This window comes from Panthera pardus, unplaced genomic scaffold (assembly GCF_024362965.1).
Source record: "Panthera pardus isolate Hobbes unplaced genomic scaffold, ASM2436296v1 HiC_scaffold_24, whole genome shotgun sequence".
Taxonomy (NCBI): Eukaryota; Metazoa; Chordata; class Mammalia; order Carnivora; family Felidae; genus Panthera; species Panthera pardus.
This window is the reverse complement of record NW_026526810.1, coordinates 65,189,114-65,202,661: the sequence shown is the minus strand read 5'-3', so window position 1 is coordinate 65,202,661 and position 13,548 is coordinate 65,189,114. Positions and strand designations below refer to the sequence as shown.

General features: G+C 43.5%; 1 protein-coding gene across 1 annotated transcript; it reads left to right on the top strand.

Annotated features, from left to right (window-relative positions):
• Window positions 1–8,792: 8,792 nt before the first annotated feature.
• LOC128772821 (uncharacterized) lies at window positions 8,793–12,960 on the top strand. Its single transcript, XM_053888724.1, has 3 exons — window positions 8,793–8,865; window positions 11,076–11,227; window positions 11,916–12,960. The coding sequence occupies exons 1-3, from the start codon at window positions 8,793–8,795 to the stop codon at window positions 12,591–12,593; spliced, it is 903 nt and encodes a 300-aa protein (XP_053744699.1). The 3' UTR covers window positions 12,594–12,960.
• The last annotated feature ends 588 nt before the right edge of the window (window positions 12,961–13,548 follow it).

Genomic DNA, 13,548 nt, shown 5'->3' with positions numbered 1-13,548 from the left:
AGGTGGAGCAAACATTTTTCTAAGGGGAGAGGAAAGAGTATCAAAGACTAGCAAAGAGGCTTAAATCTGAATGGGTGCTTTCGAGGGACGCTGGATCTTATTCCCTTAAAGACATCATGGAAAGAACCCAGCAAAGCCTCTGGGCCATTTTCAGTTATTAAACAAATCAAAGTGCAGCCTTGTTTATATCTTCCATTGTCATCTCTCCTTTGCTCTCTCAACTTGAGTTTTGACCCCTGGCTACCAGAAGGTCAGCGTGGCCTGTTCTGTTCACTTCCTCCTGCTTTTTCCAGATGCCCTCCATGGGGGGCGGGCAGGCATCTGGATGGAGAGCACCAGGGAGCCCCGAGGGGCCTCCTCAAGGCTGGGCTCTCCCCTCCCTGAGGGTCCCCACTCAGAGGCACTCTCAGTAGCCTCTCTCTCTCTCTTCTCTCCTGGCTGGAGCACTGGCAGGACAGCTCAGGCCCTGCTGACTTCAGCAGATTTACTTGCTCAGGAGAACACTCACTCCTCCTTACCGTGCCTAATGGAGAAACTCAGGCAGCCCCATTGACGCTCCTCCTCAGTCCACCATCTTTCTCCAATTTCCTTATCTTCTATTTAGGCAGGTGTAAAAATAGATCACAATCTGCTTCAGAAGCAGATATCCAAAGACAGAATGTCATGCAATTTTCCTTTTTATTTTTTATTTTTCAGGTGACTTTGTTTTTAATAGTCATTTTAGGCGGGGATATTGACTCCTCAAGTGACTTTTGGGGAAAGGGGAACACTTTTTCTCGTCTTGGCTCTTCCCATTCTTCACATCAGCTAAGTGGGGGAAGATTGGGGTTTGGAGGGTACACAGACTGTTCGCTTTCTTCTTTTTAAATCCTAGAGGGAGTGTATGGCTGCAAGCCTTTCTTAATAGAAAATGGTGGTGGATGCATAGTGATTTTTTTTTAATTTAATTTTTTTAATGTTTATTATTGAGAGACAGAGAGACACAGAGCCTGAGCAGGGGAGGGGCAGAGAGAGGGGGAGACACAGAATCTGAAACAAACTCCAGGCTCTGAGCTGTCAGCACAGAGCCCGACGCGGGGCTCAAACTCACAAACCGTGAGATCATGACCTGAGTCGAAGTCGGACGCTTAACTGACTGAGCCACCCACGCGCCCCAATGCTTCTTGGTCCTTAGTTGTTGTTGTTGTTTAATTTTTTTAATGTTTATTTATTTTTGAGAAGAAGAGAGAGAGACAGAGCGCGAGTGGGGGAGGGGCAGAGAGAGAGGGAGACATAGAATCTGAAGCAGGTTCCAGGCTCTGAGCTGTCAGCACAGAGCCCAACGTGGGGCTGGAACTCATGAGCCATGAGATCATGACCTAAGCTGAAGTCAGATGCCTAAGCGACTGAGCCACCTGGGTGCCCCCCCTTGGTCCTTAGTTTTGGGTCCTAGTTGCCAAATTCGTGACAATGGAGAATGCCCTACATTCCTCTAACTGGAAAAAGGATATTTAATTCTATAGGTGACTCCAAATAAAGATTTCTCATTCTTCAAAAGACAACATGAAAAGATATACTCATATAGTCCTATAATTATATTTTATATACATATATAATATTTAACCTATAGATTATAAATATATAAATATATATTATATATTCCAATAATATTAGGAATAGTAAGAATGTTCCATTACTATTAGGTAAGTTTCAGGGACAAAATTAAATAATAGGCCTCACAGCAACCAAAATTCACCATGAATATCAGAAAGGAAAGCCAGGCTAAGAGGATATAGCAGAAGATTAAACATGGTCATGAAATGATTATGAGTCATTTTGTGGTCTCTACTGGAAATTATTAGGAGAACTCTAAAGGCAGACATTAGAGAATTATTGTTCTATGTTTGGTAATAAGCATGTCTTTATCAGTGTTATAACCAGCTCTCTTCAATATGAAGTTACAATGTTGTAAAGAATCCTGAGAGAGTAAAATGATTAGAATAAATAAAATATATTTAAATTTTGGAACAAAGGAGAAAATATTAAGGAATTATGGCCTTTAAGATATAGAAGGATTTTGGGGCGCCTGGGTGGCTCGGTCGGTTAAGCGTCCGACTTCGGCTCAGGTCATGATCTCACCGTCTGTGAGTTCGAGCCCCGCATCGGGCTCTGTGCTGATCGCTCAGAGCCTGGAGCCTGTTTCAGATTCTGTGTCTCCCTCTCTCTCTGCCCCTCCCCTGTTCATGCTCTGTCTCTCTCTGTCTCAAAAATAAATAAACGTTAAAAAAAAATTAAAAAAAAAGATATAGAAGGATTTTAATTTTTAATCAAAAAGAAAGAATGAATAAACTTTTATCCATGATGGAGAATGGAATAAGTTGTGGCCTTTTTTTCTGGTTAAGTCTACAACCAAAGGCTTGTCTATCTCTTAACTCTTCTCTGCTGCTTTTCAAACCATGGATGAATTTCCTTTTGTTGTTGCAAAAAGTTACTACTTTTTTTATCATTAAAAAAGAGATGATCTGCTAACTAAAATAGGATATGGCTTCATCAGAAATAAGGTGTTAGCTGCATTCAGGCATTCCAAGGTGGGGTTCGATGTTCCCTAAGCACCTCTCCTCTAAGTTAACCCCCAATACTTGCAGGTCTGCATCACCCATCCTCCTGAAATCCAGCAGTCACCCAACTGCAGTGTTTTTCAAAGCAAGATCTCCAGTCATTTGAACCCAAATCATCCGTGACTCCCTAAAAAAAGTGGCCCCCAACCTCATGCCAGACCTATTTACTCCAAATCTATTGATCAGAATCAGATCTGCATGAACTGAGAGATCATGACCTGGGCCGAAATCAAGAGTCGGCTGCTCAACCAACTGAGCCACCCATGTGCCTCCAGATCTGCATTTTTGAAATAGAGTCTCCGTGTGATTCTTAAATGTACAGAAGATTTGAGAAGTACTGTCCAGTTGGTCAACAGTGGAGCTTTTACTTTTTTATTTTTTCATCTCATTTTATGAGGCCTGAAACATTTACTTTATATCAGAAATTTCTTCATCTTTAAACATACCTAAGCCTCAGTTTCTTCATCCAAGGATGCATTCATTTTACTTCACGGGTTTTGGATTATTAAATGAGTAAGTAGAGTGCTAGGCAATGGACTTGGCATATGTTAAGCATTCAATAAGTGATAAGATGCTGGTGACAATGAGGATGACAAAATGAGGGCAGGTTGAAACAAGAATCCCGTCGTACTTTCCTGATTTCTTTACCTGAATACGTTGGGCAAACTGGAAAGCTATAAATACATCAGGCTAAAATTGAACAAAACCAGGTGATGTGGATAAAAGAACACTTCTGTCTCTCTCCCTAGATCAGGAAGCTTCCACTTCTGCCTCCCTTGTTTCTGGGCCTTCCCTCATCCCCTCTGCACAAAGGAGCTAATTCTGTCATTCAGAGTCCATTTATGAGAAGGACATTAGTCATTGCTCTAGCTTACTTTTTTGAATTTTTTAATTTTAATTTTATTTTTAGAGAGAGAGAGAGGGAGAGAGAGTGTGTGAATTGGGGAGAGGGGAAGAGAGAGAGAGAAAATCCTAAGCAGGCTCCATACTCACTGTGGAGTGGGATATGGGGCTCAATCTCATGACCCTGGGATCATGACCTGAGCCAAAATCAAGAGTCAATCACTCAAGCGACTGGGCCACCTAGGCACCCCATCATTGGTCTAACTTAAAAGGCAGACCCCCAAACTCCACTCATTCTGTTTATGTCCCTTGCATTTTTAAATCTTTGCCTACCAGTAATAATAACAGATCTAAGTATTCCCAGGAAGCCAGCCCTGCCCCTAAAGCTGGCAAATAAGGCAAGGAAAGTAAATAATAAAGACTGTAGAAAGAAAGAAAGAAAGAAAGAAAGAAAGAAAGAAAGAAAGAAAGAAAGAAAGAAAGAAAAACTTTCTTCTTGGAGGCAGCATGATTATGGATGTAGAAAATCCAAACAAATTCAGAAATGATTAGAATTAACTACTTCATTTAGCAAGTTCGGTGAATCTAAGGTCAATCCATAAAAACCAGCTGTATTTCTATACATTAGCAACAATTGGGAAATAAAATTTTTTAAATTGCATGGAATCTCTTATACCTGAGTGTAAATCTGACATAGAAAGTGCAAGATCACGGCATTAAAAATTAAAACCATTGCTTAGAGAAATTGAAGTTGACGAAAATAAATTGATAGTCTATATTTATGACCTGAAACTCAATATGGCTAAGATATCAATTCTCCCCAAATTGATCTCATAGAATTTAATGCAATACCAACCAAAATTGCAACAGAAATTTTGTGGAAATTGAAAAGGAGTTAGAATACAGGAATTGATTCTAAAGTTTGTGTGGAATTGCAAAGGACCCAGAATAGATAAAATAATGTGGAGAAGAACAAAGATGATGGGAAAACACAACGAGCTTCAAATCTTCCCATAAAACTACACTAATAAACACATTATCATATAGGTGGAATGATGATAGACAGTGCAGGAATAGACCTAAACATGTATGGTCACTTGATATGTGACAAAAATGTGACTGCAGTTCTATTAAGAGAAAGGATGATCTTTTCGCTTAATGGTTATGAACCAATAGGAACATTGACACCTATTGCATATTATTACAAATATTGATTTGAGTTGGAATAGGTACCTAAATGAAAAAAAAACATGTCCAGGGGCACCTGGGTGGCTCAGTCGGTTAAGCCTCTGACTTCAGCTAGGATCATGATCTCACAGTTCGTGAGTTTGAGCCCCACATCAGGCTCTCTGGTGTCAGCACAGAACCCACCTCAGATCCTCTGTCTCCCGTTGTCTCTGCCCCTCCCCCACTCCTTCTCTCTCTCCCTCTCTCTCTCTCTCTCTCTCTATCTCTCAAAATAAATAAATAAACTTAAAAAAATGTCCATGCCTTGAAATAGGCAAAAATTTTTCAACAGGGCACACACAAAAAAATACTAACCAATATGGGAAAAAATGATTAGCTGGACTTTATTGAAATTAGAAACTTCTGTACATTAAAGGACATCATTATGAAAGTGAATAATCAAGCAGTGGATTAGGAGAGAATCCAAGGTATATAATTTTGACAGGAGCTTATAGCCAGACTATATAAAGAATGCATGTACATGGATAATAAACATACAAATGAGCAAAAGACTTGAATAGATACTGGACAGAAAAGAACATCCAGATGGCCAATGAGCATATAAAAAGTGCTTAGCATCATTCTTCAGGAAAAGCAAATTAAAACTACATTTTTATGAGATATCACTAAATATCACCAGAATGACTTAAATTAAACATATAAACTCATACCACTTCTTGGTGAGAATATGGAGAACCTAGAACTTTCATACTTCATACTTCATTCATAAGATTTTAAGTTGCTTCAATCCTTTGGAAAAATGTTTGCCAACACTAAAGCTAATTATATGCCTACTCTATGACCCAGTAAGTCCATTCCAGTGGAATTACACAAAAATAATAAGTTCACATGTCCACCAAAAGACATTTAAATGAGTATTTCTAGGGGTGCCTGGGTGGCTCAGTCGGTTGAGCATCCGAGTATTGATTTTGGCTCAGGTCACAATCCCAGGGTCATGGGATCGAGTCCCACATCGGGCTGCAGGCTGAACATGGAGCCTGCTTAAGATTCTCCTTCTGCCCTCTCCCCCACTCACTCTATTTCTCTCTCCAAAACAAAGAAAACTTAAAAATTAAAAAAATAAATGAATATTTCTAGCAGACTTTTTCATAATGGCACCAAAGTATAAACAGTCCAAACAACCCGAATGTCTATTTCAAGGAGAATGGATAAATACATTGTTGTATATTCATACAAAGAATCTACCCATCAATAAAAAAGAACAAACAACTGGGCACGCAGGGCAACATCAATGAATTGCAAAGACATTATGTTGAGTGAAGGAAACCAGATTTGAGAACATATACTGCATGATGCTGTATGATTCGAGTCATGTGAAGTTCAGGAATAGATGACAGAAATCAGAATAGTGGTTACCCAGGGCAGAGAGTAGGAAGAAGGGCTGTCGAATTTGCAAAGGGCAGGTGAAAATCTTCTGGAGTAACAGCAATGTTTGATATGTAGATCTGGATGGTATTACATAGATATAAACAAGTGTAAAGTCTCCTTGAGCTATAGGTTGGAGTTTTGTGCACTTTATTATATATGTTACAACTCAATTACAGAGAGAGAGAGAGAGAGAGAGAGAGAGAGAGAGAGAACAAAGTAACAGCATTTTAAAATATTGAAGTAAATGTCAGTACCAGCCCTTGAGAATTAAAAGGTCCATCAAGGAGGCAGGACTGAAGTATGTGGAGGAGTGCTTTTGATTTCGTACATATATGAAGTATGATTTTGTTTAAAAAAATAACACTTATTTTTAAAGATAAGGGAAAAGAGACTGCTGAGAATTTCAGACAAGATGAGGACTGGAAACCAACCACTGGTTTTATCAATGCCAAAGCCTTGGACATGAAAGCAAGAGTTTCTCTTGGAGTGATGCTAACAGAGGCCAGATTCAAGTGGAGGTGAAGAATTGGCATTGAGGAAATGGACATAGTCAGTACGAACAATTCTTTCCATTAAGTTGGTTATTAAGGAGAAGAGAAATGTAGAAATGTGGCTGGTGGAGATGGGGCCTTCAAGAACACTATATTAAAATGGGAAAGATATGGGGTGCCTGGGTGGTTCAGTCAGTTGAATGCCTGACTTTTGATTTTGGCTCATGATCTCAGGGTCCTGGAGTTTGAGCTCTGCGTGGGGCCCAGTGCTGCCATTGAGGAGCCTGTTTGGGATTCTCTCTCCTTCTCTCTGCCCCTCCCCTGCTCATACACATGCACTTTCCCTCTCTCACTCTCTCTCTATCTCTCAATAAATAAACTTAAAGAAACTAAAAGGAAAAGATTCGCTAATAGAGATTGACCAAATTATTATAAGAGAATATAAAACTTTTTTTTTTTTTTAATTTGGGGGAAGAGTGTGTATTCCTGGGCAGGTTCTTTTCAAGTGACCCAAGACTGGAAACCAAGGCCATCCATATCACAGCTGTCCTTTCTGTATCCATGTGAGGGAAGCTTCAGGCTGTTATAAAGAGCAGACAGACCCAGGAACACACAAAGGGGACTGTCCAGGATACCAGGACAGAATGAACAGTCATCTGTGCCACCTGGCTACATCAAGAGATTTTGTTCTCCATAGGACCACTTGGAAAGGCTGTGAATTCTAAGTAGGTACTTCTTCGAGGAAGAAAAACAACAGAGATGTTGTTGATGTCCAGAGCTCAACTGCAGGTTTCTGGTTCAGGCTGCAGGTGCCTGGGAGCACGGTGTCTCCACAGCACAGAGGTAAGTGGCTGAATCTTCAGGTTTAGAGGCTGTGATGTGCAGAGAACTTCCTTGCTTTAATACTGTGGCTTTTAATCTTTCTTTCTGCTTTTCCTCGTTAACTGAATACAGGAGGAAGAGGAGTTCAGGGCCTTTCCCAGGATTCTGCCTAAGCCACTGGAGCCCTGTAAACAAGCTGATGGTGTAACTGCAGTTGAGGCTGACATTGTCTCCCTCCCGAAGTCTCAAGGTCTGAGGGCTCTGCTTCACCCGGTCTTCTCCATGCAACCCTGTTCAGGAAAACAAAATCAGAAGCGATGCAATGACTTTGGTACAGTAGTTTTGAAAAATTCCGACAAGACACCTGTGTGAGCTGAGACTGAACCCCTATCCCTTCCCCCCGGCTTTGGATAAACGTGTCCCTGTGGTTCTCACCTCTTGCCCTCCAACTTACAGCCAAGCTGAAGCCACAAAACTATGAATGCACACTCCAGCACGTTCCCCATCCTGACATCTATCTGAGTCTTGGTACAATCCGTAACGATTCCAAACCTTCTCTGAGGTGCTGTCTCTGGGTCTTCGCTCTTGTTCTCTGATGCAGGAGAGAGCCTTTCTCTTGGTGGCTTAGCCAATCAAAACTCAGTTTCATGCCTTTCAAGTTTCAAGAATTCAGGAAATGAGAAGAATGGAACCACCGTCACCTCCTGGTCACAGACACAATCTCACAGTACCCGCCTCATACTGCCCGACAAAGAAAAGATTGACGGAAAGATTATATTCAACGGGCATAGTGTCTATGAGGTTCAAAGTTATAGTCAGAAAAGCCATCTCTTATTTACACTTTTAAAAGATTTTTTAATGTTTATTTTCATTTATTTTGAAAGTGAGAGAGAGAGCGTGTGCGTGGGCGCGCAAGAGTTGGGGAGGGACAGAGAGAGAGGGTGAGAGAGAATCCCGAGCAGGCTCTAGGCTGTCAACACGGAGCCCAACTCAGGGCTTGAACTCAGGAACGATGAGAACGTGACCTGAGCTGAAACCAAGAATCCAGTGGCTTAACCAACTGAACCACTCAAGACGCTCCTCTTATTTACACTTTTAATTGTTTCGTTGTTTCTTGAATGGCCTTTAAAGCTAAACTGGTACCAGAGGTTATAAAAGAGTTGGTCCTACATGTAACAGATTGTGTTTCTCTTTAACATACACAAGAAACTCAGCAGGTGACACTTTAAAAGGACTAGAGCTCGAAAAGAGGGAGATCAAATAGGGTGTAGCTTCATCTGGAAACCCCACTGAATGGAAATAGGGAATATAAGAAATCCATGTCTTCAAATAATTTTATGCCTAGCTACAGGGACCAGGTGTGACCAAAATTCACGGTCACAAACATGACAGATCTTTGGAGGGTGGGAAGGAAAAGCGTAACATGGGGAAAAAAGACCTCTCCACTTCTAGACCTCAAAGGGATCAGAAAGTCACTGCGTGTGTGTTGGGAGAGAGTAACTATTATTTATGTACAGCACATTGTATATAAGTAAATAACATACAGTAAAAGTAAGTCTTCCTTCCTCACTTATCTTTCAGTACCACAGTTCATCCATACAGGTGGCTCTTCCTATGATACACATGCATTCACTATTTTTAGAGAAACCTATACCCTCCATGCCCTGCTTTGTTTATTTTCCTGCCAGAGTCCAGTCCAGCAGGTCCAGGGGTTCCCGAAGGATGAACAGCGTGGGCGAAAAAGTGAAAATAAACTAAAACAAAAATAAAAATGGACACAGACAACAGGAGTGTGTTGGACTGCCCGCTTTATTGTGGCAAACATGGCATTATATTTGCTAGCAATTTCCTCATAGTGTGCGTCATCTGTGTTTTCTGGCATTACCTAATTCTAAAATTGTTCCTTTGTGTAATCACCCATTAAGGAATAACACGATTGTTTTCTTGTAATGTTCCCTCCTGCGCTTTGCTTAGTGATTAATTTCTCTCATTGTTTTCATTATGTATCTACATTTATCTACAATCTATAAAGCATCTGCTTTGCTGTTTTCATGAAAGGTCATTTATCTCTCAACACCTCAAGTGGAACAGTTGCAGGGACATGACCTCTTAGTTGTTTCCCTGAACCATTCGTGGTTTGAAGAACAAAAGTGTTCGCCTCTGTCTGAGGTTCCAGGAGGGGGCCAAGAGGGCCTTAGAAACCCATACCTTATACATTCTCAGAGAGACAATGCACCTAGGAACTAATGAACCATTCTGTACCTTAACCGACTAGGTTCAATCATCATCTGGAATGCCTCCTGGGGTCCAAGTGGGCCTAGGGGTTGGAGTGACCTGTGCCCATAGATACACTCCTTAGTTACCAGAGTGGAGCTTTCAAATCCATTTGTTCCTTCCTTGGCTGGGAAACATTTGACTCTATCCTTCCTTTAGGTAGAGGAGTCTTCATAGGGGGTGGCAAAGGCTAAATGTAGGGCCGCACAATTTCCTTGCGGAACCTTATTTCTTTCCCCAATGGTTGTTTTCCCAGGGGGCCTGTCGAGGGCAATTCCCCAACAGACAACTCCCCAGGTACTTATTATTAAGGCCAAATTACATAAAAGCAGGAGTACAAGAAGCTTCACTGTCCGTGGGCTGCCCTGCAGTCCTGATCCATCCACCGCCCGGGCCCTGCCATCAGGCTGGTTGGATAGCTTGGCCTCCAGCATTTTCTCCCATGCAAAATGGCTACGTAGCATACCCTTGCACAGACAAATCATATTTTACTTAAGCAGTTTTGTATTTTTGCAAGTTTAGATGATTTCCAGTCTTTTACTGTCACAGATTTTGCTGAAATGAATTTCCTCAAAGAGGTTTGCCAACATGATCCAGTATATCAATAAAAATTATTGAAAGTTATAAAAGCTACAAAAAAAAAATCCATGCATCTTTCATTTAGTAAGTATTGCCAAGACGCCTTTAAATAAGCAGTAGTAATTTACATAGTTACAATGTATCAGCATCTGTTTCTCCATTCCCTTGCCAGCACATTATATAACTAAACTGTTTTATCTTTCTTAATTTAATAAGTGAAAAATGCTAATTCAGAGTACCATCTTTAATTGCTCTATTATTAGTGAAACTGGGATTTTCAAAATAATTTTAAAATCTGTTCGCATGTCTGACTTTGAAAACTCTATTCAAAATTTGTTCCTTCTGAAGTCAGAACAACAGGAATCAAACGCCAGGTCTATGGTTTATTTGCTGTGAGATTTTGAACACTTTTCTTACTGACTCTGTTACTTAGTTTTCTCAACTGAGTAATGGAGAAACAATAGTCATATCTTCTAGAATTGCTGTATCATATGCATTGATATAAATAGATTACATATATGTTTATACAGTTATAAACATATAAAATCAAATAATGGCTAGTGTTAGGATGTCCTTGGAACCACAGTAGAGGGGACAGCCATCTTGCCAGGGCAACCCAACGAAAAGCCCCTAGTAGCATGCCAGAAGGAATTGGAGGTCAACCAATCACCGAGCGACAGCACGACCTGACGCGAAAAAGGCCCACCTGGACCTAAACCCGGAACCTCTGCAGCTTAAAAACCCCACCCCACCACACCTGGGGGCAACTTCCCTGATTCCTCTCTCTCTCTGAGTCACGGAACCTCGCCCCAGACCTTAGTTCCCAAATAAAGCCTTTGCTAAAATTTTTTAGCCTCTGACTCCTCTCTTTACCCCGCCTTACGCCTGACCCTAACATTTGGTGCCGAAACCCCGGGAGGAGGTAGTAGCTCGCCTCCTTGGCTGAGCTCCCTCCTTGCCAAGCCAGAGGCCAACCACCCTACTCTCAAGCGCCTACAGGAGCCGGTAAGTAGGAGAGACCCCTCCTTCCCTCCTCCAACCACGGCTGACACCCACGAGAGACGTCTCCAAGTCAGTCTCCATTCCTCCGCACGCCTCAAAGCCCGCACGCCAATAGGCCCTTATTGCAGCCCGAGGGACGCCTCGCCCTGCCATGCCAATGGCAAGTAACGAGTCTAAACCTCCTCGATCTCTTATCCCCTGCCCAATGTCTGTTAAAAAACTTCTGGCTCCTAGGCTTACAAGGCGAACTTCGTCGTAACCGACTCATCCGCCTTTGCACTGTAGTCTAGCCTCAGTACAAATTAGATAATGATCCTCAATGGCCTCCCGAGGGGTCTTTACAATACCAAATCTTAACCAATCTGGACAATTTCTACTATCGGCTGGGAAAATGGGGAGAAATACCCTACGTCATGGCCTTTTGGGATCTCAGGTCTCGCCCCAACCTATGTTCCTCCTGCCCCTCTGCATGCGTGCTCCTTGTCCGCCCACAACCCCCCAACGACCCCACCTCACCAACTTCCCCGATCTCCAACCCCTTAGAGGATCTAGCCACGCCACCCACCGGTCCTCGCCCCCCTCCATACTCCCAACCCCCAGCCGTTCCGCCCTTGCCTCCCATATCATCCCGAACTCGTGCTCAGGCCCCTCCCAGCGAACAGACCCCAGCGGCCATCTTACCTTCTCCTAGGTGGCAGGACCTGAAGGTCTAGTTCGCGTTCACGTCCCCTTCTCCCTCCAAGACTTATCCGCCATTGAAAAGCGGCTAGGGTCATTCTCGGCTGACCCCACCCAATACACTAAGGAATTCCAATACCTTGCCCAAGCCTACAGTCTCACATGGCACGACATCCATGTAATCCTCACCTCTACCCTCACCCCTGAGGAGAGGGAGCGCATCCAGGCCTCAGCCAGGGAACATGCAGACCAAACCCACATGACCGACCCCACTATGCCTGTAGGGGCCGATGCTGTCCCGGCGGCCAACCCCAACTGGAACTACCAACTTGCAGGCAATGGTCACCGGCGCCGGGACCAGATGATCCAGTGCCTACTAGCAGGCATGAGGGCAACCTCAACCAAATCAGTAAATTTTAACAAACTTCAAGAAATAATACAGGACCCCGATGAAAACCCCACAGCCTTCCTTAGCCGGCTCACAGAGGCACTTACCCAGTATACCAGACTAGACCCTACCACCCCCGCCGGGGCCACAGTATTGGCCACCTACTTTATTTCCCAATCAGCCCCTGATACTCAAAAAAAACTAAAAAAGGCCGAAGATGGTCCTCAAACCCCTATGGCCGACCTGGTAAAGATGGCTTTTAAAGTTTTTAATGGCCGAGAGGAAGCTCAAGAACAACAGTGACAGGCCAGTCTCCAACAAAAGGTACAATTACAGACCCAAGCCTTGGCAGCTGCCCTGAGGCCAGCCACAATAAAGCCCTCCGGACCACGGCCCCCTCCGGGGCCATGCTTTAAATGTGGCCGAGAAGGCCATTGGTCTCGTCAGTGTCCCCATCCCCAAAAGCCTACCAGTCCATGCCCATTGTGCCAGCAAATGGGCCATTGGAAATCCGATTGTCCTCTCCCAGGGGACGACAGACTCGCAAGGCCCCCACGTGGCGAGGCTTCACCCCGATTGGACTCTGCCTTCCAACTGCTGGAGATGGAGGACGACAACTGACGAGGCCCAGACTCTAACTCCGGTGACCCACGCTGAGCCCAGGGTAAAACTCCAGGTAGCGGGTAAGTCCATCTCCTTTCTCTTGGGCACGGGGGCTACCTATTCCATCCTGCCGAGCTATTCCGGCCCCACCACGCCGTCCTCCGTTTCGGTCATGGGCATAAATGGCACCCCCTCCGTCTCCCATGCACACCGGTACTCATCTGCTGCCTGGATGGCTTCCACTTCTCCCACTCCTTCCTAGTCATCCCCTCCTGCCCCGTCCCCCTGTTGGGCCGAGACATCCTCAATAAATTAGAAGCTTCAGCTACCTCCCTATCCGCCTTACAAAGGCAGATCAACGCCCTAGCACAGGTCACTCTACAAAACCGACGAGCCCTAGATCTCCTGACAGCAGAAAAAGGGGGAACATGCCTGTTCCTGAGGGAGGAATGTTGCTACTACCTCAATGAATCAGGCTTAGTTGAAACCAATATAGAACACCTAAAGGAAATCCAAAAAACTCTATCTGCCCGCCCAAGATCCTCACACCCCCTAACCTCCTGGTGGCAATCACCCCTCCTAACTTGGCTCCTCACCATAGTCACCCCACTAGTTGCTATCTGTATAATACTTATGCTCTTACCTTGTTTTCTCC